General features: G+C 47.2%; 9 protein-coding genes across 9 annotated transcripts; 5 read left to right on the top strand and 4 right to left on the bottom strand.

Moving 5' to 3' along the window:
* Positions 1-238: 238 nt before the first annotated feature.
* On the bottom strand, positions 239-1,414 carry F4813DRAFT_391100 (uncharacterized protein; the record flags this gene model as incomplete). The annotated part of the gene is made up of 5 exons (XM_049247117.1): positions 239-382; positions 448-588; positions 645-1,067; positions 1,124-1,282; positions 1,343-1,414. The coding sequence occupies 5 exons, from the start codon at positions 1,412-1,414 to the stop codon at positions 239-241; spliced, it is 939 nt and encodes a 312-aa protein (XP_049098082.1).
* Positions 1,415-1,808: 394 nt separating this feature from the next.
* F4813DRAFT_365413 (LACT-domain-containing protein) lies at positions 1,809-4,647 on the bottom strand. Its single transcript, XM_049243915.1, has 2 exons — positions 4,011-4,647; positions 1,809-3,953 (listed from the first exon to the last, which is right to left on the bottom strand). The coding sequence occupies exons 1-2, from the start codon at positions 4,332-4,334 to the stop codon at positions 2,391-2,393; spliced, it is 1,887 nt and encodes a 628-aa protein (XP_049098081.1). The 5' UTR covers positions 4,335-4,647; the 3' UTR covers positions 1,809-2,390.
* A 646-nt stretch (positions 4,648-5,293) lies between these two features.
* F4813DRAFT_391098 (acyl-CoA N-acyltransferase) lies at positions 5,294-5,919 on the top strand (the record flags this gene model as incomplete). Its single annotated transcript, XM_049247116.1, has 2 exons — positions 5,294-5,473; positions 5,554-5,919. 2 exons carry the CDS (start codon positions 5,294-5,296, stop codon positions 5,917-5,919), a joined length of 546 nt encoding a protein of 181 aa, XP_049098080.1.
* A 198-nt stretch (positions 5,920-6,117) lies between these two features.
* Positions 6,118-7,660, bottom strand: F4813DRAFT_145727 (DUF1917-domain-containing protein). Its single transcript, XM_049238889.1, has 4 exons — positions 7,361-7,660; positions 6,771-7,306; positions 6,463-6,712; positions 6,118-6,407 (listed from the first exon to the last, which is right to left on the bottom strand). Exons 1-4 carry the CDS (start codon positions 7,386-7,388, stop codon positions 6,316-6,318), a joined length of 906 nt encoding a protein of 301 aa, XP_049098079.1. The 5' UTR covers positions 7,389-7,660; the 3' UTR covers positions 6,118-6,315.
* Positions 7,661-7,970: 310 nt separating this feature from the next.
* Positions 7,971-9,653, top strand: F4813DRAFT_365397 (uncharacterized protein). Its single transcript, XM_049243914.1, has 2 exons — positions 7,971-8,373; positions 8,446-9,653. The coding sequence occupies exons 1-2, from the start codon at positions 8,129-8,131 to the stop codon at positions 9,473-9,475; spliced, it is 1,275 nt and encodes a 424-aa protein (XP_049098078.1). The 5' UTR covers positions 7,971-8,128; the 3' UTR covers positions 9,476-9,653.
* A 631-nt stretch (positions 9,654-10,284) lies between these two features.
* Positions 10,285-15,465, top strand: F4813DRAFT_365395 (ARM repeat-containing protein). The gene is made up of 12 exons (XM_049243913.1): positions 10,285-11,524; positions 11,576-11,764; positions 11,815-12,292; positions 12,340-12,455; positions 12,516-12,581; positions 12,631-12,855; positions 12,921-13,024; positions 13,073-13,331; positions 13,385-13,527; positions 13,582-14,183; positions 14,244-15,121; positions 15,188-15,465. The coding sequence occupies exons 1-11, from the start codon at positions 10,646-10,648 to the stop codon at positions 14,927-14,929; spliced, it is 3,747 nt and encodes a 1,248-aa protein (XP_049098077.1). The 5' UTR covers positions 10,285-10,645; the 3' UTR covers positions 14,930-15,121; positions 15,188-15,465.
* Positions 15,466-16,119: 654 nt separating this feature from the next.
* Positions 16,120-18,515, top strand: F4813DRAFT_145655 (uncharacterized protein). Its single transcript, XM_049238887.1, has 3 exons — positions 16,120-16,541; positions 16,648-17,186; positions 17,239-18,515. The coding sequence occupies exons 1-3, from the start codon at positions 16,487-16,489 to the stop codon at positions 18,214-18,216; spliced, it is 1,572 nt and encodes a 523-aa protein (XP_049098076.1). The 5' UTR covers positions 16,120-16,486; the 3' UTR covers positions 18,217-18,515.
* A 1,688-nt stretch (positions 18,516-20,203) lies between these two features.
* On the top strand, positions 20,204-23,041 carry F4813DRAFT_391094 (uncharacterized protein; the record flags this gene model as incomplete). Its single annotated transcript, XM_049247115.1, has 4 exons — positions 20,204-20,870; positions 20,941-21,428; positions 21,486-21,823; positions 21,880-23,041. 4 exons carry the CDS (start codon positions 20,204-20,206, stop codon positions 23,039-23,041), a joined length of 2,655 nt encoding a protein of 884 aa, XP_049098075.1.
* A 1,399-nt stretch (positions 23,042-24,440) lies between these two features.
* Positions 24,441-25,337, bottom strand: F4813DRAFT_365365 (H/ACA ribonucleoprotein complex subunit 1). The gene has a single exon (XM_049243912.1). It carries the CDS (start codon positions 25,231-25,233, stop codon positions 24,631-24,633), a length of 603 nt encoding a protein of 200 aa, XP_049098074.1. The 5' UTR covers positions 25,234-25,337; the 3' UTR covers positions 24,441-24,630.

Genomic DNA, 25,337 nt, shown 5'->3' with positions numbered 1-25,337 from the left:
CTACGAGTATTAGCGCTGTTTCTCTAATGTAGCATCGCACTATATGGAAGACCATCATCTTCTGTAATTTTCCAGCTTTTTGCCGGTTTTATGTGAGGCTGGTCTTGATGTTTGCGAGTTATAACAGTGTGCGAAGGGGGCATCTTAGGTATATCCATAGACCAGGGAACTATCAGGTAGTACACGGATGATGGCATACGCATAGAACTAGAACTTGGACTTGTTATCTTCCTCGATGTTAATCCTCCAACTCTTCCGTCTGCGTAATCTTCTCTCGCTTCTTCTTCTCGTCGGTCCCCAGCGCCGACAGGTATATCTCGTGGAGATTATACCGCTTCAGAGACTCCCAGTCTCCGTCGACGACGCTCATGCCGCAGAATGTCTGTGATGATTAACTCGGGCTTTTTGGAGACAGGGGGGGTGGTAAATTTGGGGACAAAGATGTACCTGGTAGATGTCGATGAGAATGACCTTGTCCGGGGATGAGAGGTTGACCTTGTGGCGCGGTGCGATGAGCAATGCGACTTTCTTGATCACGTCGTCGCGCTTGAGGGTATTGTGGGCGCGGAAGCTAGGCCGAATGGCGTACTAACTCAAGCTGTTAGTAATCTCCCCTTTGGAGGCGAATTGGGGAGTGAGCGCACCGAATAAGCATCCCCCTTAGGAACCTCTATCTGCTCGTCCTCGCCTGCAAGCTGGAAGTGCTTAGCTAGGACACTCTTGGCAACCTCCTCGACGCCAGCCTCGGTAGCTTTCGCAGTCAGCGTGACGGGCGTAAACCGGTTGATGAATCTCGTTCGCCGCTGCGATTTTTCGGTGATTCCCTTTGCGTCCTTGCAGATCCGCTGAACGAGCGCGACGGGATCGATGGGCGGCTTCGTCCGTATGAAAAGCAAGCAATCGAGATTCATGCGCATGGGCTCGAATATCAAGTCCTTCGATTTGCTTGCAGGTTTCATATCTTGGACTTCCTTCTTGATAGATGATTCGATATCATCTCCACCATCCTCGTCATCCTTAGCTTCGGCGGGGTCTTGGCGTTTGATGTCGTAAAGCTTCTCTCCGTACTAGATATGCCGTGAGCATCGTAGGACAAATCAGTGCAATTGAGAGGCGAGAATACCTCTTCGCAAAGATCCACCATTTCCGCCAAAGCCTGTCGCTCCTTGCCTTTAACACACGTAGTCCAGATGCCCATGTCACCCACTTCTAGACTTCTGCCTTTTATGGCCTCGAGTTTAGCCTTCTGATGAGGTGTCTGCCATCTACCATTGCTACCGCCCTGCAAAATGGTAAGACATTGAACATAACATATAGGCTAGAGACGGTTATATAATTTCACTTTGCTTTTTTTAACGGGACGACCGTCAGGCCCATTAGAGGGAGGCTGTTTTCGTTTCTCAGAAGAATCCATGGCTCGGATGAGGGTATTGAATTAGGATTGCAATTTAATTGTAGAGGCAAGAGGTACATGCAATACATATCGCATTTGAAGTTTATGATTATGGTGGTCACGTGGACCTCACGTGGGTCTCACGTGCAGTGCACATACCACAAGATATAGGTTCTTAATGTGGATACTTCGAAGCTTATTTGAATCCTAGGGATTCCCCCTACATTTAGATTTGCCTCATCCTCCCCCCTATCCTAATTACTAACAAGGTCTTATTATAAATAAAGTCTTACTATACAAACAAAAGCTATTGGTATAGGCATCAGTAGTGCTTTACCCTTAATAGCTTCTGCTAAACATAATTAACAGGCTTATCAACTGGCCCTGCAACGTTGATAAACAGGACTCAACAACCCCTTGACCTTGACAGTATCATCTCGTCGACAGAGAGGTTTTAGTTTCATGTAGCTCAACCCATCTTTATATATGGTTATATACCTTATGTAGGTAGGTATACATGTGCCCAGAGGTAAGTTACTGTAATAGTAACATTTATGAAAAGCGAGATACCAACAACTCAAGTGTCAACCTAGGTCCAAAGAACATATAACATCTAATCTTTACACTGTTTTTAAATGTTTCTCGGAATCGCAAGAAATCACCCTATAATTCAAACTCCTCAATTAACGATCAGACATGAAAAGAAGCAACACAAGTCTCATAATCCACCTCGTCCAGTTCTAACCCAAGTCCACGGCCCCATAGAAACCAACTCTTACCATACCCATCTATTCACTTATACTTCTTATTATCATTCATAGCATTCCGTCTGCAGCTAAGATCTATTCCAACCGCCTCCCGTCCCAGTAAAATACAATACACCGACTGCCCTACAAATATACATGTCATCTCCGTCCCTTCATTAATATTTATTTATGACAGTCATCTTTCGTTCATAGTTCCAGTTCTAATCGAATTCGTCATCCTACGTTAGACTTTAACCCTCCTCTTCGTAAATCTTAACATTATCAGCATACTCGCGAATATTACTAACGATATAGTCGTCAATCGTGGAGCCCTTTCCAGCCACTACGCGTATGATTAATTCGTTAAGCTTCTGTCGCCCCAGGATATCCACGTGGTCTGCTGTATTGGGCCCTCCGCGAGGATTGAACCTTTCAGGTTCGTGAGGCATTTCCACGACGGTGACCTTGGCACCAGCCGGGTTATATCGCTTCATACGCCAGCCCTTAGAACACATGTAACCGCTACTTAGAATGTTAACTGTGCCATCGCCTTCTCCCATGACAACACCGTGATCAATTTCATCAACGGTCAGGCCTGTATCGATGGTGACATTTAAGTTTGTGAGAGCCGGGTATTCCGGGCTGCGGTAGTAGTATGCTCGTTCTGTTGGTTTTCCCACGCCGTAAAAACAATAGATCTTCAAGTTCGGAGCTAGGGGCAACCGCGTCTCCAGGGGGTTGACCCATTTGCGATTGTCGAGCTCATTGGCTTCAACCTCGGCAGCGGTATGAGCCACTCCATGAGAGAAGCTCTTCTTGACCTGATCTTGGTACCAATCATCAGTCGTGTCCATGAGATATTTCATCGAGTCGCCAACGGTGAAGTTTTGATTCGGCGTAGTCCAGTTAACACCACGACGGAAGTTTAAAAATGAGCCAAACGAGTTCTTCTGCCCGGGTTGGTCATCCGGTGCCCAGGTTAGATTCCCCCAGACCGCGTCTCCGCCAAGCGGTAGCATAGCCGACATTCCTGGCATCGCTCGAAATATTTCAGCTCGTTCATCTTTGCTGAGGAACTTCTCGAGCCCGTATACTGCAAAGGAATTAAGCTGCGCCGTATCGCGCATCTCGCCGGAGAGAATGGCTGTCACATCCTTAACTGCCCCTAGCATACATCCACTAATATTGATCCAGGCTTCGACATGACGCTCGACCCAATCGTCACCGCCTTTGCCACCCTGTGCAGATGCTACCCAATGGAAGAAATAGAATAAAACTTGGCTGCCCATACTGTGGGATGCAAGAACCACCTTTTGACCAGAGAATTCGTGTGCCAGCTCCACATAGCTTTTTAGCCTCGTAAAGTATTGGTCCCGAACCTCGAGGTTTTGATACGTCAAACGCCAATCGTAAGCAGCCGTGAACGAGTTGGTTGGGTCGTAGCCTAACGATGCCAGATTCTCCACGATTTTACTCCAGATCCAGTACCCCGTAATGAAGAAGTCGGTCGCATCAAAGCCCTGCGCAGCCCTCAATTTGATATTCGGCGGATCTAACCCGGTTTTCTTATCCAACATGATGTGCTTCTTCCATATGTCCTTGTCCAGAACCAGCGCTCTCATCATAGTCCAGCTACCCCAGAGACGCTTTCTAAAGTACGGACGGGAGATATTGGCAGTGCCCCAAGATTCGAGGCCTGTTGAGATGACACCGGGAACCAGAATGACGGGATGGTGAACGCTAAGCCCATCGGTCCGGGCTTTCAGCCCTACAGAAAAGGAATCGTAGCTATCGACAAAATCCTTCTCACCTTTCTACAAATCACAGAGCTTATTAGCTTAGTCGGACTTTGTTTGAAGGTAGAGACGTACAACAAGATCCCTCATATCCTTAACTAGACCTGCTGGTAACACATCAAGAAAACTGTCCATACTAAGTTCACCAATCTCCGGGAGTTCAAGTAAATCATTATTCTTAGCCAGGAGGCCGGCAGCTATAAGACCGAACAAGCTACCCATTAAGAAGATAAATGTATTGCGCCTCTTGCCCGTCTTCGCCTTATGTTCATGATGTATGATCTGGACCTTGTCGCCCGGCTTGGCCGGACTTTCGTCTCTCGGTGTAGGCGCAAGCGACAACGAGGATTCGGATGAGTTATCGGGGGCAAGCGCCCTGCGTCGGAGAGTTGATGCCATCGTCGGGCAGGCCTACATGACCAGGTAGAAAAGCTCGGTGTGCAAAAGTGGACGGTGGAGAGAAGGGGAAGGTGGGAAGAAGCAAATCGGACACGGAACCGCAGCGGCACTGTCGGAATGGGGCTCGATCGTCGATAAATGGGACCAAGCAAGCAACGTCAGCTACCGGATTGTTGAGCGGTACGGAACTTGGGGAAGGGAGGTGGGAATAATGTTTTGCTTTGCTAAGCTCGCGGGTTATTCATGGCTGAAAGTTAAAAGGCTGTACCTGATCAACGGTATTAATTTGCAGCAGGTGCTGCACGCTTTGAAGTCTAGACAGAAACATTAGCATTGAAATTGGTATCATTTTTGACGTCAGTACATTAGATAGTGGGTCCACGCTACCATGTGGTGCCTTCTTTCTTCAAACATCGACCAATCAGCAGTCTAGAATGGCAAGAGGGTTCAGAACGTTGGCCAATAGCGTTTTTGGGGGTTTGGTCTTCTGGTACCACAGCATGACAAGCATGGATTCCCATTTAAACTCCATCTAAACTCAAACCGGGCGGCCCCGCGGAACTATTCCCATCTTAGAGAGGTCGGCTTGCTCGAAGGACCCCGTTGTAACCCAGTACACTACATAGGTACATACAAACAATTCTTTTTTGGCTTGCATGTGAAAGCGGGCCGTCTTGTCTTGTCGTCTTTCGTCTCAATCTAACTACCTACATATTATTACTGTAACGGGCCATCTGTCCGTCTTAGTCAACTGGTGTTTCTGGTATGTATATCCACCATCATAATGTCCCTCCCGGTTTCTCAACGGCGCGCCTCTTAGAACTTACCTTTGACTTTATTCCGCTATTGACCGTGTGCATACTAAGTTTGCAAGCCCGACGGACGATAGCGATAACGGCGCTTAACTTCTTGGATCTCTTGGTACCGACAGACCTTCGTACCCAGCCCGTAGAAAAGCCATGGAAATAGCTCGCGCAAAAGAGCTTCCGGGGGAACTCTTATATATACAATACGAACATGCACTAGAAGAAAAGTACCTACCCGCTATCCGGGCATTGATTTCGAAAGATCTCAGCGAGCCCTACAGCATATATGTTTACCGGTATTTCTTGTACCAATGGGCTCACTTGTGCTATATGGTAAGCTTATGCACGTGTATTCGTCCTACCATTAGGCGATTATTAGGCGATTTACTAATATTTCGACTCCCTGATACTAGGCACTCAATCCCGTCGATAAATCTCTTATGGGCGTCATCATCTGCAAACTCGAACATCATGCCTCGCACTCACCCCCGACCCATCGAGGTTATATAGCTATGCTTGCGGTATCGTCTGCCTTTAGGGGCCACGGAATAGCCACCGCGCTAGTAAGAATGGCCATCGATGCAATGGCTGAGCGCCACGCCGATGAGGTTGTCTTAGAGACTGAAGAAACGAACATACCGGCTATGAGACTATACGAGCGGTTGGGATTCTTGCGATCGAAGAAGCTTCATCGATATTATCTAAATGGTAACAGCGCTTATAGGCTTGTACTACTATTAAAGTCGGCAGACCTCGAACCTGGCCAGCAACCTGACTAGAGGCAGGTTGGGTTACTTGAACATCGTCGGCGCGTGAGCCGTGGATGTGCTATGCTTATAGCCAGCAAGCAGAACGTATACAGTCTCAACAGCGTTTCAGAACGACTATGGAGGGAAGGTGGGTGGTACGACTAGGGCGCCGCGAGACCGGGCTGTAGAATTTGGATGATATCAGCATGGAAGGTCAATGCATTGGTGGCGTTAAAAGGGTAGTAAGTAAGCATTGAAATCCTATTTGGGTCACATTCAGATTAGTACTTGTACTTCTCAAAGTCTCTGATTACCTATGCATGAAGCAAGCTTTCGGTGGCAAAGGGTATCTCGACAAATTCAACTATTTTCCATGAGAACTCATATTTCTCCATTTTCTTCGATTCTGAATCTCTTTCTCCTATCCTACCCTTTCTTAAGCATAGAGGCACTATCGTATATAGAGGCCCTTATCTCCCAAGGATTGCCACGTGCTATGCCTAGGTAAGTGTACACGTCTAATCTGGTAAGCGTCGTCCCGAGAGAAGCTGTTCAGATACCTGACAAACTTACCAGGTTTGTAGTAAATTGGTCGATCCCTAGCCTGGATGAGTCCGAGCTGCTTCAGCTTCTCGGCGACCCTCCTAACGTCCTTCGTATCTGAGAAATCAGCGGTGTAGACACAGATGAGCCGGTCCGTCCTCTTATCAGTAGTTGATCGTGGCGCAACCCTAGCGCCAATCCCAAGCTCATTATTTGCCGTAGCTTTGGCGACAGTCTCCCAAATCTCGTTAACCTGGAAGACAGAACAGAAGAGCATCCACTAGCACATGTCAGGAATGATGGTTCAAGCATATACTCATGTTTGGTGATATACTGACCTTGCCACATCTCACACGTAGCATCCTTGCGAGGTTGAGAATATCTTTGGCCGCGTCCAACCCGGCTTTTCGACATTCTCGAGTGATAGTACCTGGCTGATTTCCTGACTTCTTGCATGCGTCGATGAATTCTGAGGCAAGATGTAGTCTTGCCATCCCACCCTCAACTACACTGGGCAGGTCTGCGCCAACCTCTTCGGGTGCTTCGTCTTCGCCGCCGGGGATCATTTGATTACTTGCTTCATGTTTCTTTTTGCGATTGATGTATGGATTACAGACCCAAATCCAGGGGTCTTCTGGAGTTTCGTCTGTCGTTGCAGGCGGCACGCGTTGCACGAACTCTTCAATGGTCTCGGTGAGTTGCCAGGCGTTCTTAAGGCCGGCATAGGGGTTATGGAGATGAGAGATATCTACGGCTTCCTTCTTTTGCGCCTGCATCTTGAGCGGTGTATCAAGAGTTCGGTATTGTTCCCACCAAGCTTCAACGTCGAATAAATTTACTTTAGCTTTAAGATCAGCCAGAACTTCGTCGTCGCCTAAAGCCGTGAATTAGTAATCGAGCGTTATTTAAATAGACTGAATATCTCCACCATAGAAATCAGAGTCCTCAGAACTCATGGTCGCAAGTCAAAATAGATGAGTAGGTATATACCTAGGTACGCTAAATTGATAAACAGTAGTTCCTACGATGAAAATAGGAACAGGGAAGAAATGAAACAATTATAACAAATATTGTATAGTTAGTTAACTTAGGTAGTCGAAGTCAATTGTCGATGATACGAGTCAGGCTTAGAAAATTGGAAACATGAGGTGCATCTATCTGAGTACCTAAGGTTGGAAAGCTACCTACATAAGTAGTTGAAGAAGACTTAAAAAGTCCTTGCTCCATGAGACCGGGGGTTGTTGAAGAATTGACGTGCTCTTGCCAACCCAAATGTCCGACTCCCCTTGTTCTTGCAGCTTCGATTGTTACCACGGTATTTCCATAAGAGGAACATTGAACTGGCTGCAGTCTGCAGGTGCAAGAACCAGGCGCTCGGGCACTAATTGGACCAGGTCCAATGACAAGGCTACCTAGGTACCTAGGTATGCTCCAGGGTTTATACAGCGGGTATGATTCCGAGCCGCTCTTTAGAACGACATGCATTCTATGTGGCCCACTTTTAGTATAAGTCTCCACCATCTTTAAAAAAGCAACTTCAAAAAACTGAGGGGAATATTTTCTCTTAACATCTACATGTGCGGGGCTTAATATCTATATTGCAGCATGTCTTACGTCTCCATGAACACTAATTGCTGGCATATTCTCCGTTGGCGAATATAAACGTGGTAGAAACGCCCCTTAAAAGTGCAACGTCATGGGTACGCACGGACGCCGCATCACGTCGCTGAAATCATTAACCCTAGACCTCCCCCCAAGCTGTATCGAATTCTGTCCAGGCCATCCGGATTATTTTGTCGTTGGCACATATAACTTACAGAAAGAGGACAAATTAGATACAGATCTTGTTGCTAGAGATGACGAAGAAGAACAGCAAGTAAAGAAGACCCAGACTCGGGATGGCAGTCTTGTCCTCTTTAAGTTATTAGAGACTACAGATATGTAAGCTACCTTACCTTATATACCCGTTTATTTTTATGTTTCATTTTTAATATCAAATTCACCATCGAATAGAAAACACGTACAAACTGTTCTCTACCCTTCCGCTCTCCTTGACCTTCACTTTCATCCCAGTCAAGAAAGGTCTACCGTGTTAGCTGTCGTTTCCAGTACCGGAAGTCTTTCATTCTTCAAACTTTCCGCTTCAGAAGAACCCTCAGCTTCCCTAAAGGAAATTATTACCCATAAGCCGCTTGGTGATGATGATGGAGTTCTACTCCTATCATGCTCGTGGCATCCACATATTCCTGAGCTCCTAGCAATTACGACCTCCGACTACGATGTCCATATCCTGCGTGTTACTGACTCATGGAATGTCTCTAAAACGAGTGATGGGCCTGTGATAACTCACACCCTTGAAGCTTGGACAGTGGCATTTTCATCGTTGACACCAAGCAAGCCTAGCTTGGATGCGGCAGATTCTCCAGAGGAAAGCTCTGGGCAGTTTGCAGTATTCTCAGGGGGTGACGATTCTAAACTCCTTACTACGAATTGTGTATATTGTTCAGCTCGCATTGATACTGAAGAGAGCTTGATCGAGATATCATACCCGCCAGTTGCGTTCAAGGGGCACGAAGCAGGCGTAACTGCTATTCTCCCCCTGAATCTGCAAGTTTCATCGCACGATTCCGTGATTGTTACTGGAAGCTACGACGACCATGTTCGAGTATACGCGTTCGATGAGCAGAGAAAGGGGATGCCACCTTACAGGCCTAGATTATTAGCAGAGCAGAACTTGCAAGGAGGTGTATGGAGACTTAAACTGATAAGATTAGAAAAAGCTATGGAGAACACCAAGGGAGACAACCAGTATTGGAAAGTCTTTATTCTTGCCTCATGCATGCATGCGGGATCACGGGTACTTGAGATCTCGGGTGATACGGAGACTGGACTTTGTGAGATCAAGATACTCGGACGGTTTGAAGAGCACAAGAGCATGAACTACGGGAGCGATTTTCAACCGGGTTCCGAAACACAAGGTAGAAATCTCCGGTGTGTATCAACGAGTTTTTATGATAAGTTATTGTGTTTATGGGAATATTAATATTTATTCTGGATGTCTAAATCCTTTGGTCCGACCTTATTTATGTTACAAGCTTTATAATAGTGATATACTCAGTTAATCTCAGTGAATGCCTAACTCCTGCCCCTTAAGGTACATATAGGAACTAACGCAAGCTCGGTGATGTAATACAAATAGTCTCAACACCACTTTGGAATGTGACGGATGCGGTTTTTCACATTTCGCTTAGTTATTCTTTAACAACGTATTGTAGAGAATTATGATTTCCCAAGCTCTATCATTGCATACTTACCTATATAATAACTAGTTAGTTGTATAATCTCGCCCATCTTCAAATGATTCGGTATAATTTAGTTTGCTGTTGAAATAAAAGGGGAGCTATGCTTGGCAGAATGAAATAGACAAAGGAATGTTGTAGACTGTGGAGTACAGCAGCGCCATGGGGCGTTGTATGTACATAGGAGCAATTTTGGAATTGTTCTAATGCTTCCAGAACAGCGGCTTCGCTGCTGAACCAAACAGCTAATTGGTCCATGCGGATAAGTACATAATAGTACATGACAGGTAACAAGCCTATGAAGGTGGGGTTGTTATATGGCAGGGCAAGGCAGGTACACCCTGATAACAATGCCTTAGTATGTATATGCATTGTACATGCTGACATGGCAGCATGATTTATACTGCGCGGAGAAGTGAAAATGTACCTACCTGAGCTTACCTAAGACTACCTAAGAACCCAAAACTTAAGGTGAACCCACCAATCATCGCGTGCAAAAGGCACGGTCTATATGTACAATACGTACTGCTGCTGAGCTGAAGCAACATTACCACATCACCTGTAAATTTCCGCCAGAAACACGAACCTCAATCACGGTACCTTAGTTTAGCGCATAATTTATAGTCGTCGTTCCACTTCCAACCCTGTCTCAAGCAAGAACATATCGAGAATCTGAAAATTTAGCATCCTATCAACAAAGGTGCTTGTTGCTGAATTACCATTACCAATTCAGTATACCCTCACTGCCTCTCCATCTTTCATTCTAACTACCTCGTAACCAATCTTATCTAGACTTTGCCTGATGATTCACACCTGAAGCAAGGTTGACCTATAGCTCTCGACAGCTCCCGACAGCTCCCGCCCACCCCTCCAAGATCGTCGCCGACCGCGCATCTCCTAGCTCCCCCAACACGATGGCCACACATACTGCGATCAATGGTAATATGGGATCGGGCGGCGTAGGTTTTGGCGCCGACAATATGGAGGTCCTGCCCAAGATCCACAAGGCACTAGAGGTCATTCATAATCCTCACTCTCCCAACGATGCACGGCAAGATGCCCAGATGTTCCTCGAAGACGTAAAGAATAATGGAAATGCCTCTTTTTACGGCTTTCATCTCTCCGTCGACAAGGCTCAGTCTCCCGTGGTGCGACATTATGCTCTATCGCTCCTGGAGTATGTAATCAAACACAAATGGGCTGATTACACCGAAGATCAGGCTACCGATCTGCGTAACGGCGTCCTAGAGCTCTCCCGAGGTATAACGAGAGATGACCCGGCTTACTTGAGAAACAAGATTGCCCTGTTGTGGGTTGAGGTCGCAAAGAGGACCTGGGCTGGAGAGTGGATGGATATGGACGCACTGCTTTGCCAACTGTGGTCAGGCCCTGCAGTACATAAGGAGCTTGTCCTGTGCATCTTAGAGATGCTATCCGATGATATTTTTAGTGGCGATGACACAGTAGTAGCAGTTCGCGAGGGTGTCCTTAGCAAGGCATCTGTTGAGATCTTCACACCTGCCGCTGTCCTAGTAGAGACATTCCCTAACCGGCAGGCAGGGCCGGATGTGAGATGTGGCAGTGAAGGCTGGCTTGCAAGAATCACCGACCTATTAAATCGTTGCTTAACAGAAGATATACAGAACGACTCGGAAATACGAAGCTGCGCAATTCGTGCTCTCGGCGTACTCTACTCTCTGTTACCCTGGGTCGTCCCCAATGCCGTCACTGCTACCCGGTGTGTACCAGTAATGTGCGAGGGACTTCGTGCAAACCACATTGAAGTCCAGAAGGTAAGCCGTGCCCCTACTAATATTATGTGTATCCGTGGCTAATCGTCAAAGGCATCCCTGGAAGCTCTGCATTCCCTCTATTCAAGAACAAGCTTTGTCGACCAGGAGTTTATAGACCTCGTTGTCCCGCTATACAGCAGCAAATATGTCGATCTATTCAGACAGCTTTTCCAGTGGTCGGTTGTTGACCCAGAGGATATTGATGATGATAAATATCAATTCTCTAAGAAACTATCTGAGGTAAGTTTGACTGTGAAGGTCTACTTGTTATTCTCGCTAATAACATAAAGGTGATTTCGTTCCTAGGTACTTATATGGACCGACGTTTTAATGTTCTACCAAACGACCCAACCCGCATCGATTTCCAAGGATTCTTGCAACTTCTTCTGCTTGTTGCCCAGAGTCAGAGTCTAGTAGTCTCAATTCCTGTCCTTGTAACATGGACTCGACTCCTAAATAACGAATCTCTCGGACGAAACATTGCAAGTCTTCCTTCCCTCATTGGTCCTCTTCTAGAATGTTGTAGTTCGAGGCTTGTTCGATACGAAAGCTTGCCCGAAAATACCCAGGACCCTACGTTTCTATTCCTATTAGAAGATACAGACACAATCCCTGAGCGCCATGCTTTCCTGGGAAACTATAGACGCTATAGCTCAACAGTAATCGAGCTCATCGTTGAATTGCAGACGACTGATGCAATGCAACACATCTTAGGCCAAACGGATAATATCTTAGAACATCTTTATGACGAGGGACCAGCCTTTAATAGTATGTCTTGCTCGAGTTTGTGAAGATATCGGTCTGACTCTTAGCAGTGGCAAATTATACCAAGACATCTCCACAGGTACTCCGGGTTGATGCCCAAGCAACAGTAATTGAAGCAGCTTTAAAGGGGTACGGAAGGTGGAGAGAATTTGTTGTTGCAGACGAGGTTAGTATGAGCAGATAATAATTCCCATCTGACACCGAAATCTCTACTAATGTCTCGTAGCAGCAAAATGCGGTAGAAGCAAGTTTAGAGTCCTGGTGTAATCGTCTGCTGGCGATGAACTTTGAGGTACGTACTCCTATTTTGGCATTCTGCAGATGTATACTTATTGATGTAGGACCCTCTTATCCGAAAACGAATTCTGGAGCTTCTCGTTGCTTTCTCTGTTAACGCACTTCATCGGAATGCGGGTTTCATGCTGAAAGTCCTAGAACACATTCTTGTAACTTGGCCAGCTACGCATCCTGATTACAGAGTATATACGGATGCAATCAAGGAGTTACAGACGGAGAGCATGGTTGAGCTTCAAAGACTTGCAGCCAAGATGCCCAACCATTTGCTGGTGAGAATACAATGCTATTTATTTAATACACCTAACTACCGGATATATATTAATGAGGGTTCTAGGACGTCTATGACCAGATAGAAGCAAAGGTTAACGAGATGATTGCTTCGGGGACATTAGACGAGAAACGTCAGATTACGTATCAGACTTTTCTGTTTACTATTGTGTAAGCTCCTAATTCGGTGCCAACTTGAAGTCGTACTAACTAGCCTAGCCACCGCTCTACTCGGCTCGACCAGGCTACGAAAGCCCAGAAGTTACGAGGATTCATCGACCCCGTCGTGGCCCAATGGCAAAATGACCGTCTCAAACAGGCGTTGTCATCATACGCGGGCTTTTGCGAGCTCATGGCTCTTGACAAAGCACAGAACTATCTTGCACGGATGCAGATGCAAAATATCTCGGATTGGGGTTCAGTTGAACTCGATGCCGAGGGACAAGCACTACAAGCCGAGCTCGAAGAGCGACAAGCTGTTAGGATATCTCGTATCTCACGTTGGAAGTTATTTGCTAACGCAGCGTGCAGGTTCTCCCGCTGCGACCTACAAAGTCATTCCTAACTTGTTCCGCTGATAAGGTAGAGAAGGATAGCGACCCGTACCAAGTCTCGTGCGCCTTGTGGCAGGATGGGTTCCCGATTATCCTTCCCCAATTGCTTAATTTCTTGAAGTAAGAACCCCACGGCTTTCACATGATGTCAAATAGACTAACATTCATATCTAGCCATGCGCACGCTTCGCATACCCCTCAAAATTGGACAGGATTACCACCCGAGATGAGATCAATCGTTGGCCGCGTCCTTACGGATAGATTCTGGCAAGCCGGTATTTCAGAAGGCAGTAAAGATGAGTTTTATGCTCGCGTGCTTGAGAAGAAGCTCACACTGGAGGGGCTTGCCTCGACGATTCGAGGTTCTATACGCTTTGTGCGCGAATCGTGCTACGCAATAATATATTGCATGACACGCTTAGACGTGCAGTTCTATGGCTTTAACGAGCTCCCAGGACCCTTGGCTCATGCTCTCCTTGCCGATTCCTTCGGTCTTTCAGCCCATCAGTTAATCAATGTCCTTAATCTGGTTAGATATCTGGTGGACAATTGTCCAGTTCCTCTGCGAGAGCATTTCCTCCCTCCAATTCTAGCTGCGTGCTGTCAGCAGATGGATACCAGGATAAACTCCGAATGGATGAAGCTTGAGCATCAGCAGGCAGTAAAAACGGGAGGTGATGCTCTGACCGAAGAGATGAAGGCGGAAAGCATCCTAAGACAATTGACGAACGCAGCTGTAATGATGGTTGCGGACTTCTTGGACCCAGCCCGGACCAGTAAGTTAAACTCATCGGCGACCTATTTACACGAAACATAAATTCTAACTTTGCGCCTAGACAGCAATGATGCAGGAAATCATCTTACGCTTCGAGAATTTTGCTTGGAGCATTCCTCCGTCGTAGAGCCGCTCCTGATGTTCTGCACCCATGCGATAAGGTGGCATGATTCCCGGTGCTGCGGCATCATGCTGAGGGTTTTCCGTTCCATCATTCCGGACTTCACAACAGGCCTCCCACCCGCAAGCACAGCTGCCGCCATCCGCGAATACATATCGTCGGATGTTGTAAAAGCATGCATCACGTCTATTCACGAACCGTATTTTGTTGACCTACAAAAGGAATTTGCTTCTCTGATCGCCACGGTCCTAGTAACATATAACGACTTCACGAAGACAGCTAGGGATGTACTACTCTCGCTTCCCAACGTGAAGCAGGCCGACGTCGACAGTGGGATAGAATACATGATGAGGAAGGAAACAAGCTCTCGTGGCCAACGAGCAGTCGTCCTTCAGTTGCTAGGTGATATAAAGGGTGTGAGCGTGTCAGAGATGGGCAAGTTAAGCAAGAGCACCAGAATGCCTACCAAGGCTCCTTCGGCAAAGAAACCATCCCGCAGTAGAATGGCTCAGCAGTTTATGACTGTACCAAGTCACGATGCGTCGAGACCAGGCGCCACCAGTAACGGTGGAGAGAATGGCAACGGAGATAATCTAGAAGGCCTAGCCAGCCTCTTTGATTCGTAGCACGCATTGGGTAGCTGGCACTGCATTCAAAGACTGGATTAGCCGTGGCCAACATATTCCTCATGTTTTTGATGTATATCGAGATCGTATGCTCATTGACACTGGTATACCAGCAAAGACAATCTGTTAGAGGTGGAGGCGTGATATTGGTGCATTGGCCACTAATAGAGCTAGGACGGCACCGGTGACAAGGTCAGACAGTCAGGCCAGTTTGCCAGAACCTTACTTTGGACCGTTGACGCTGACATACCGTGGCAGGGTCTCTTTCCTGGATCCGGACTGGTGGCCCGAATGTAGATATAGTTGATATGTTACTGAACTCTGGCCATACCTTAGTTAGGTAGCATTTGCAGGCGTCTAAACTTAGCAATAAACAAAAAAAAAAGAATTCATCTATGAATAGTTAAGGAAAGATAGAGCCTAGTGCTTAGCAAGTTTAATAATAGGTGATGATGTTTGAGGCATATTAAAATGATTTAGTAATTATAATTGCGTTGCCTTCTAGTTATTTAATATCAACATACGTTCTATTGAGTTATCTTTCCATAGTTGTCTTTTGTATAAGACATAACTACGATATGGATCATAAGGTCTTAGAATAAATCTATGACTACCTAACTACCAGGTTTAAGACCTACAGAAGCTCCAACAAGGCTGACGACATTATAAGAGCACAAACCAAAAGATCCCCGTTTAAGAAACTTTCAGGTTCGGTCTTTTGATACATTTTTCAAACCTAGGTGCTGAGTAATTAAGACAAGTGACGAAAGGGGTTAAGGGGTTGCTATATTCTCATATAGTTATTTATATTTACTCGGAAGTTCTTTTCATGCCAATCATAGGTACATGTAATTCATTATTCGTTGTGTAAAAACTGGAATTATTCATGTAGTAAGATTCAACCTGACGGTCGAGTCAGGTGGTATTATGAAGTTGGTTTCTTACTAAGCTGGTGCTGGTGATGTTAGTTGAAAATGATGGTAAATTATTGTATATGTACCTAGGTTAGGTATGTATGTATTAATCAGAATGCCAAGTCCTAGCTCCGCAGTTTAATTATGATAACCGTTAGATTAATACACTAACCTACCTAGATAACAAACCTTCCTTGGCAGTTATGAGTTCATAAACCTAAAAATGGCTTGTGCCCGACGCGGGGAATTTGTGCATGACCCATGCGCCCATGCGCCCATGGCGAAAATGGAAAATACCTTAGCTTGGATTACCCTTGGGATTACCCTGCCCTTTTCTTCCCTATTCATCCACTAAACCTGCCAACCTGCCAACCTGCCAACCCGCAAACCCGCCAACCCATTTTATTGTTAATTGTTACAAGCACGTCTGATCGCCGGTTCAATTCAGTTTACCCTTCACATTACGGGGACCCCCAGCCACAAACACGAACTCCTAGGTTCGGTTATGATTCCACATCGTAGACCCGTTGGCTATTTATCATTTGTTGTCTTATTCTATTAACTAGTATTCATTGCGCGCTTTCAGATTCGTCCCGCTTCGTGACGCGATGCCGGACACGTTGATGGGGTTCTGATCTTCAATATGGCCGACTCCGAAGACAGTTGCTCGATACAGAGCGAGGAACAATTATGGACTGGTTCGTCTCGACTATTCCTCCTACGCCAAATCCTCTTTACTCATAAAGGAGAGGAGATACTTGGTTATTTTGTCCTCTCTAAACTCAGCTAATCTCATTTCTGTAGAGCTGAGTAAAGCTGTCGCTACTAATTGCCCTGCCGAAGCCCACGAGACCATCGATGATGCATTGCGATCGTGGCTATATCTCGCGTCGCGATGCCGAGACGAATTTTCTCAGTCCGAAGATGACGTAGCCAATTGCTCGCAAATACTCCGCCATGGAAACCTCTTCTATATCAACCCGGACTACGTGCGCACGCAGATTATCTATAGTTTACTACAGGAAGACGAACCCGGACCCCTATATGTCATCGCTAATTTCCTCCTACTCGATGGCCGAGCAGATGAAGCAACGTTCAAACGGATGATTGATGAGAGCTGTTTCCACCGTCTGCTCGAACTAATCAACGGGCGAAAAGACAACGATCCGGGCTTGCATCGACTACTATTAGATTTGATGTACGAGATGTCGCGGATTGAACAGCTTCGCGTCGAGGATTTGCTCCACGTTGACGATGGATTTGTTACCTACCTATTCGAGCTCATTGAGGACTTTTCTGACGATGCACACGATCCGTATCACTATCCCATCATCCGTGTCCTAGTAGGTTGAAAGCTACTCATAAAAGATATCTCATGTGCTAACTTGTCGCTAGCTTGTCCTCAACGAGCAATACATGGTCGCATCCACGGCCGCGATGAATGACCCCACGCTGACTGCGCCGCTGACAAACAAAGTCGTTAAGTGCCTTAGCTTATACGGTCCGAATTATAGGACGTTCGGCGAAAATATTATACTACTTCTCAACCGCGAAACCGAGACGTCTTTACAGCTTCTTATCTTGAAGCTCTTATACTTACTCTTCACCACCAAAGCCACGTATGAATATTTCTACACCAATGACTTGCGGGTGCTTCTTGATGTCATCATCCGCAACCTTCTGGACCTCCCAGAAGAATTGATGGCTTTACGACATACGTACCTTCGTGTGATGTACCCATTGCTTGCGCATACGCAACTTAACCAACCGCCCCATTACAAAAAGGATGAGGTGCAGAAACTACTCAGAATACTAGCCGGATCGGGAAATACCCACTTCGCTCCAGCGGACGAGACAACTCTGAGGCTTGTAGACCGCGTATCTAAAGTCAAGTGGCTTTCTGATGAGGGCACCGGTGCTGGAGAGATCGCGCGCAAATTGCTCGGCATTAGCCTCTCTCATGCGGAAACCGCCAGCAACGTTAGCGTCGTGCATGTGGCGGCGGTTATGGAGAAACCGGGTGTTCAGACGCCGAGCCGGAAAGCTGAGGCCGAAGCCGTAGCTAAAGATGAGGCAGAAGCTGAAATAAAGACTAAATTTGAAAATGGAGAAGTCAAAAACGAAGTAACCCGTCCAAGCTCCAGTCGTGGGGAAGCTAGAACGAAGGAGACATCAAAGCCAAGCAGGCCGAAGAAACCACTTCCTGAAGTGCCGAAGCACCGGCACGGAGTACCGTATGTTTCCGTGGGACACGAGAATAGCACTAGGAGTGTTAAGAAGGCACCACCCAAGGCGCCGCCGCCGAGACGGAGAGGAAGAATTAAGCATACTACAACTACGGAGACGGTGAGGTCTATATCAGAGCTAGTTTGAGGTTTGGGAGCTCTTTAAGAAAGAGCAAGGATGTAATTTGATTAATTATGGGCGGGGGCACTCCCACGGTGGAGATTGGACTCGGTGTCGTGTGGGAACGACCAGTAGAGAATGGCATTTTTGACATGGGAAATGGCGTACCGGGTAGGTAAGCCGATACTTGAGAATCGATATCCCAGAGATAGCATTTGCATAGGCGAGGCGTTTAGGAAAGGGAGGACGGGGGGGGAGGCTTTACCTTCTTGGAGTCAAATAAGGAATAACCGAATGACGCCTGCACCCTATAGTCAGTAAGAAATAGTTAATGTTCATGATAATTTTAATATTCAAAACCAAGTCTGGGGTTTTAAGGGTGAGTTATAATAGATTGAGAATGAGATCCTTTAATATAAGTCTCACGAGTCTTGATGCGGAGCTGAGTATAGCGGTATAGTGTTGTAGACTTGTCTCATTTTAATATATGTATGCAGGTACGACGTAGTAGTACAGCATGGCGAAGAGCGATTATACACATGGTTGCAAGCTCATAACGGCAATGAGGGACGTAGGTGGCTTGTACCTCCGTTGGAGGTGTAAGGAACAAGAGGCAGTATGGGGTTATGAACAACTATTCTTGCATTTACTTCTATAACTCCGAGCCAATGATGGCCCTATCAAATATCCATATATATGCAGAGTAGGGTGTGCTGCTTCTATTGGACGGGATTCAATGATTCTGATAGACGGAAACGTGCGGAACGGAACCACGGGTTCCCATGCAATGGATAGCTGCATTACTTATAGAAAAAATAGAGGAGTCTACCTAAATATCTAAACTAAAGCAAGTCAAAGATCTAAATATAAACGAAATATGATTCTGGTGGGCTGACGTTTATTATATCCAATGGCTTTATATGAGCTGGACGTTTAAGGAGTTAATTAACTAATGGAATCCACAAGGTGGATTAAATGAGACATTGGGGCACAACATACAAAACTTGGTTTGCATTGTATTAATCTCGATATGAGATCTGATGTATGATACTCATTTACCTAAAGAATCAATAGTATGTATATAACTAGGAGATACATGCGGATATTTCCGTATAGGCCCTAATGGATAAGCTACGTCATAGTATTGTCTGACAAAGACTCGTGCAATAACGCTAAACCCCGCCAGCCCGCCTAGTATAGTGGATCGACTTTGCCGGACCCTTGCTAGCTCGAAATACCGAATGCGGATGGTACGAACTAACAGCTGGTAAAAGCGAAAAAACGTATGAAGCTTTGCGTATGGCAGCGGCCAACGGTACATGCGTAAAGGTGGATCCTAGCTAAGCTAAGCTATCTTAGGCCTGTCTGTGAAGAGAATCGGGCAGGGCAAAAGCTTGGGGGGGGGGGGGAAGTCGCAAAGGTGACGACAACCACATCATCGTCACTGCGCATCCCTCCATGCTATTCTCTTTTTTTCCCTTTCTTCTTTTTCTATGCCTAGTGACCCGACCCTATTTTCTCGTCGATAACCTACCCGTTACTCCAGAATTCTACAACGAATTCCACTTCAATTGAAAGACTATCAGCCTCGTAAGTATGAATTGCCCTTACTTTATACTAGAGCCCAATTGAGCTGCCGCCCAACTTTCAACGAAGTAACTTACTACATATACATAATTTCTTTAAGCTAACCTTCTAGTTGTCATTTAGGACTAAAACCATTGATTGAACGAAAGTCAAACACGCCGTTCGTCACTACCGTCTGCAGCCATCTCAAACTCTATGCACCTCGCTACTATCCACGAATCTACGTTATCAGTCGGTGCTACTTAGGCGCGCGTCCTAAAAGATCCAACAAGTTCTAGGCAAGGTACGCTAGTGAGACTTTGTAAGACTCTGCAAGACTGAGACTTGCTTAAGCCTACGGGTTTGCCGCCCTCTATTCGCTAGTCTTAAACCTTCTTGACTTTACCCTCTAACCGGCACTTATATCTAGAATTACGTCAACGCTTTCATGTCCGCCAAGCCTTTACTACCTCTCGCTCCGCCCACCATCGACCCCAATATGATGAACCAGCCCGCCGCCACCACCACCACCACCACTACTCTAGATCCCGTAGCATTCCCTACCAACGGTAACGTAGGTGGCTACTCGAGGCCCAATTCCGGTGGCTACTTTCCGTATCACCAGCCACAAAGACCTCAAGTACATGATAAAACTCTATCCAACACGCTAGCCAATTCTCATATCACACCACCCCAGAACGATAACTACCAAACTGCGAATCGTCAGACTAAGTTTACCGAGGAGTGGGATGCAAGTGCGAGAGGTGACTCAGTCGTCGACGGTCCAACATCCACATCCCAGCAGAATAATTACCAGCATTCCACCATGCAACGCTCAAGCTCGATATCCTCACGACCCGAAATCCTTAATACCGGCGATGGCGGAAGTACTCACGCCATATCCCTATCGAGGGGAAATACCCTAAAGAAGAAGAGCTCTCTTCGTAGGAGTGGTAGTCTCAAGCGCAGCGGCAGTCGCAGGAGCATGAAGGCCGGCAGCGTGAGGAGTCTCGCCTTACAAAGTTCTCATGATTCGGACGAAGTTCACAGCGCATTCTATTGCCCCGTACCGACTTCGGGTAGCCCGACAGAAATACTGGCCGAGAGATTTCAGTGTAGGTTGCGACGTCTTCCGTGATTTGCTCGTCCCGTATATGTTTCGTTGCCACTAACGTTAATGTGTAGCTTGGAGGAAGATCCTCAAGGATCTCATCGCATATTTTAGGGAAATACAATCGCACTACGAGCATCGATCCAAGTCGCTTCTTAAGCTTGCCAACGTCCTTAACAATACGTCAACGCCGCCCGGCTTCCTCTCGTCCGGTGGGCTGGATGATGCGCTTCAGATCTTGAGAGACCATCACAAAAACATGATTATAGAGGCCAACAAAGCCAAGGAGATTGAACAAGATGTCATTCTAGCGCTAACAGGTCTACGAAGCGATCTTAATCAGAAGATAAAGGAGATAAGGGGCCTGTCGAGCGACTTTAAGAATTCGGTCGAGAAGGAAATGGACAGTACCAGAAGGGCTGTCAACGCGTTGCAAGAAGTCCTAGGACAGAGCGAGTTAGATTCCTCTGCGACTACGGGAAAGCAAGATCCATATCTCTTGCGACTCGCGGTAGATCGCCAGCTTGAAAGGCAACTCGACGAAGAGAACTATTTGCACAAGGTAAAACAATTCCCAATACACATAACTGGATAAAATCAAAATCTCACAGAAGTACAGGCATACTTGAACCTCGAGTCGTCAGGCAGAGAGCTCGAATCGATTGTCGTTGGTGAGATTCAGAAATCGTACAACGCGTACGTAGGTATTATCAAGCGGGAAGCGGACGCGGCGTACAACGCCATCGACGAACTCCGCGCCGGTCCCATCACGATGCCTAAGGATCACGAGTGGATCACTTTCATTCAGAGCGACTCGCAGTTCGTCGATCCCGACGTACCCCTAAGATCGGCCGAGCATATCCATTACCCGGGTCGAGATCATTTTGCTTGTCAAGAGATCCGTGCAGGTCTACTTGAGCGGAAGAGCAAATATCTGAAGAGTTATACGGCTGGATGGTGAGGTGTTCTTTTGTGAAATCATAAACCGCGAGTAAGCTAACATAAATGGGTAGGTACGTATTATCGCCAACTCATCTGCACGAATTCAAATCTGCAGACAAGACTCAGGCGCCCGTCATGTCGCTGTATCTTCCCGAGCAGAAGCTGGGTTCTCACTCCACAGAAGGTGGTTCTTCCAACAAGTTCATCCTCAAGGGGCGACAGACTGGGACTATGCACCGCGGTCATACTTGGGTCTTCCGTGCCGAAAGCCACGATACTATGATGGCTTGGTATGAGGATATTAAAGCTCTTACGGAGAAGTCTCCCGAGGAGCTGAGCAACTTTGTTCGGGGCCACTCTCGCGCGTATTCGCGGACTTCGCAGCGTACCACGAGCTCGGACGGTATGGTAGACGATGAGGACGACGAGCCATTTTCGGTCGACCCCGCCGTCGCAAGCCCAGGTTCTCGACAGGACTCTATGCAAAATAGGCCTGAGCCAGGAGGTCGGTTCCCATCCGACATACAAGTCAATGCACAGAGGGGCTTACAAGTACCGCGCTCTCCTAGCAGTGTCGGCTCAGGGCTTGTAGGGAACGAATACGCACTTAGCGGCGCCAACGGGGGCGCCAACCAAGATCGAGACGCAATCGCAGCCGCGGGCGCATTGCCCGGCAGCGGCATGGGCGAGCCCTATCCTACGAACCGGGCATCGCAGATGGTTGGACAGTCCTACGGGAACACTCCAAGCGTGAGATTGGATCAAGCGCACAGCCAAGCAGTAGTTATTGACCATGAGGCGCGAGCAGATGGTGTAAATCCTTATAACGGAGAACCTATCCAGCAGCAGCCACAGCAGCAGCAGCAACAGAGGGGATTGCCCGGCCGGCCCGTCATCATCCCCGGCCCAATGTCTAATAGCACGTCGCAGACCCTAGAGACTACTACCAGTCAAGACTCGGGAAACGCCGGCGCATACGAGATAGCTACCAACATGCAGCAGAAATACATGCCGAGCGCGGGGGCGGCGTATAGTATACAAAGTAAGGAGCAGCCGCAGATGGTCGGTGCAGGAAACGGGTTCGTGAAGCCGTTGCCAAATCCGGCTACGGGAATGCCATTTTCGGGGCAGAATGGACAGCCAAGGCCGTACGGCGAAAGGACAAATAGTAACCCTCACGTCCCTGGCGAATACCCGCGGGGCACACCGGGGAGCACACCGGGCGCTTATTAGATACCTAGAGAGATTCGATTAGCGGCTTGAACGGAACGTTTATCTTGTTGCGGTGGTGAATTGGAGACTCTGCGCTATATAACCTCGGGTTCCCTCCTGGATCATTTGGATAAGGCGGGGGGAGTGCTGCTTTTGGTTTATTCTCGATAGAAAGGGGACGATCGAACTGTGTTTATAAGCGACGAATGCTGGAAGTATACCTTTTTCTTTTTTCCCATTCTTCTTCTTTTCCGCGCGGCGTTGGTTTCTCTCGTTCTTTTGTATACCAGAGCTAGCCGAGGTTGCAAAAAAGGGGGACGGGGCGGCGGCGGCGGGTTGAATCCTTTTTTTTGGTTTTTTTTTCTCCTTACGATAGGTTACTTGGGGTATATACCCTGCTCGTACGAGTCGCGGGGTGCAATGGGACTTGGAGTGGTGATGTGCGGGTGGGTTGGGTTAGATTGGGGATGAGTGGGATATAAATACTGAATATTGATATAAGTATGGATATGGTATAAGATAGGGGTGACTACGAGTACGGGTATGGGTATGAGTATACGCAATAAGAAACATGCTTTTTTTTTTCTCGTATGCTTTAGAGCGAGTGAGGTATTGTGCTGTTTGAGTGCTTGCGTGACTAGTGGCTGGATAGTTGCGTTGTGATGGCAAAGTTGAGAAATGTCTGAGAGATATGTTGAGTTACGGGATACAGCTCGTGGCTTGAGTGGTTAAAGTTTAGGATGATGTTGAATGGAAGATATATCCTATTAACTTGATTGCTAGAAATATATCACATCGAACAATGGGCCAACCTCGAGACCCAGCCAGCTCTTCTGTTTGCGTTTGGTATATAAACTGATGTGGTCACTAGCTCACTACCTACCTACCTACGTAGGTTAGATATAAACCTCTACCAAGGTATCATAGTTCCAAACTGATAGAGGCTGGGTTAGATCTTAATAGCCTCGGTTTATGTTTAATCTCCCATGCAACTACAACACGTAATTATCCATAACTACCTACCTACCTAGGTACCTAACCTAGTTATATATCTCTACAACTTTTTGGCTCAAAGACCCTCATCAAATCAGTCGTTAATTTCGAATAGAGAACCACCCCTTACTTGGGTAGTATTTCTAGTAGGTTAGGTTAGGTTATGTTAGGTTAGGTAGTTGAAATAACTCGACATATAACCAATCAATCAACAATATAAACTAATAAAACAGCACGCAGCAATACAACTTCAACAACGTTCACGTAATACATATACCTAAACACTCATATATTTACAGCCAACCGGTAAGTATCCCGGCCGAACCAACAGAGCTTTTCGTTCGTTCATTCGTTCGTTTGTATATTTGTATATTTTTACCTCGAGGTAGGTAGGTAGGTAGGTACCACCTATATGCAAGCAAGTGCGAAAAAAAAAAAAAAAAAAAAGACATTTTTTAAAAATGAATCAGAACTTTCCTCGCAACGCCATTCCCGTACCACGTGAGAGAACATTTGAATGGGCGGGCCCACCACCACCACTACTACTACCACGGGACCGACGGGAGAACAAAATCGGAGGGAAGCGGGGTATACACATATATTCTCGCTCCCAGCTTTTAGAATCGACCTCCTCGGCTGAAACCGCCCCGTCCCCTACCGCCGCCACCCCGGCTGAATCCACCGCTACCTCCGCGACTACCACCGCCTCCCCGGCCGCCTCCGAAGCCGCTACCGCCAAAGCCACCGCGCCCACCTCTCGAGGGGCCCCCTCTCCCGCCGCCAAATCCGCCGCGTCCACCGCCGCCGAACCCGCCACGGCCACCGCCTCGGCTAGGTTTCTTGACCTTTGGCGCGCCGGGCGGGGGCTTCGGCCTGGGGAGGAACTTTTCCAGGGGGAGGAGCTTCTCGGAGCCGATGAAGAACTTGTCGCCGGGCTTGAAGGAGGCAGCCTGGATGCCCTCGGTGGGCTTGATGGTGAAGTAGACCTGGTTGATGGGGCCGAGGACCTCGTCGACCTTGCCGACGGCCGTCTTGTTCTCGAGGAAGATCTGCGCGTTGAAGTGCGGCACCTTGGGGTTGATGCTCTCGCACACCATCTCCCCCTCGCACGCGTGCAGGAAGCTGCCCATCTCGAGGATCTGGTCCGGCGGGCCGAAGTCTCGCTGTCCGAAGCCGCCGCGGCCTGATATATATATGTGTATTATTAGTCTTACGCGCATTATATTTAGGGGTTGGGGGGATTTGGGGAGATCCTAAAGCGTAGAAATAAGAGCTGCGAGAAGAATAAAATCATTCACGTACCGCCTCGACCACCTCCTCCGCG

Source organism: Daldinia decipiens (assembly GCF_022478715.1).
Source record: "Daldinia decipiens strain CBS 113046 unplaced genomic scaffold F4813scaffold_25, whole genome shotgun sequence".
Taxonomy (NCBI): domain Eukaryota; kingdom Fungi; phylum Ascomycota; class Sordariomycetes; order Xylariales; family Hypoxylaceae; genus Daldinia; species Daldinia decipiens.
Note: the sequence above shows the minus strand (reverse complement) of the source record. Positions and strands in the feature narration are given on the sequence as shown.

Bases quoted from the DNA above. Each gene is read 5' to 3' on its own strand.
- F4813DRAFT_145727 (XM_049238889.1), bottom strand. From the start codon at position 7,388: ATGAGTTCTGAGGACTCTGATTTCTATG. The intron at 7,307-7,360 runs GTGGAGATATTC...TCACGGCTTTAG, and splicing joins TGAGGACTCTGATTTCTATG to GCGACGACGAAGTTCTGGCT. The intron at 6,713-6,770 runs GTCAGTATATCA...GACATGTGCTAG, and splicing joins TACGTGTGAGATGTGGCAAG to TGGATGCTCTTCTGTTCTGT.
- F4813DRAFT_365413 (XM_049243915.1), bottom strand. From the start codon at position 4,334: ATGGCATCAACTCTCCGACGCAGGGCGCTTGCCCCCGATAACTCATCC. The intron at 3,954-4,010 runs GTACGTCTCTAC...TGTGATTTGTAG, and splicing joins AGGATATGAGGGATCTTGTT to AAAGGTGAGAAGGATTTTGT.
- F4813DRAFT_145655 (XM_049238887.1), top strand. From the start codon at position 16,487: ATGGCCGACTCCGAAGACAGTTGCTCGATACAGAGCGAGGAACAATTA. The intron at 16,542-16,647 runs GTTCGTCTCGAC...TCATTTCTGTAG, and splicing joins CGAGGAACAATTATGGACTG to AGCTGAGTAAAGCTGTCGCT. The intron at 17,187-17,238 runs GTAGGTTGAAAG...ACTTGTCGCTAG, and splicing joins ATCCCATCATCCGTGTCCTA to CTTGTCCTCAACGAGCAATA.
- F4813DRAFT_365397 (XM_049243914.1), top strand. From the start codon at position 8,129: ATGGGTACGCACGGACGCCGCATCACGTCGCTGAAATCATTAACCCTA. The intron at 8,374-8,445 runs GTAAGCTACCTT...ACCATCGAATAG, and splicing joins TTATTAGAGACTACAGATAT to AAAACACGTACAAACTGTTC.
- F4813DRAFT_365365 (XM_049243912.1), bottom strand. From the start codon at position 25,233: ATGCGCGTAAGACTAATAATACACATATATATATCAGGCCGCGGCGGC.
- F4813DRAFT_365395 (XM_049243913.1), top strand. From the start codon at position 10,646: ATGGCCACACATACTGCGATCAATGGTAATATGGGATCGGGCGGCGTA. The intron at 12,856-12,920 runs GTGAGAATACAA...TGAGGGTTCTAG, and splicing joins AGATGCCCAACCATTTGCTG to GACGTCTATGACCAGATAGA. The intron at 13,528-13,581 runs GTAAGAACCCCA...ATTCATATCTAG, and splicing joins CAATTGCTTAATTTCTTGAA to CCATGCGCACGCTTCGCATA.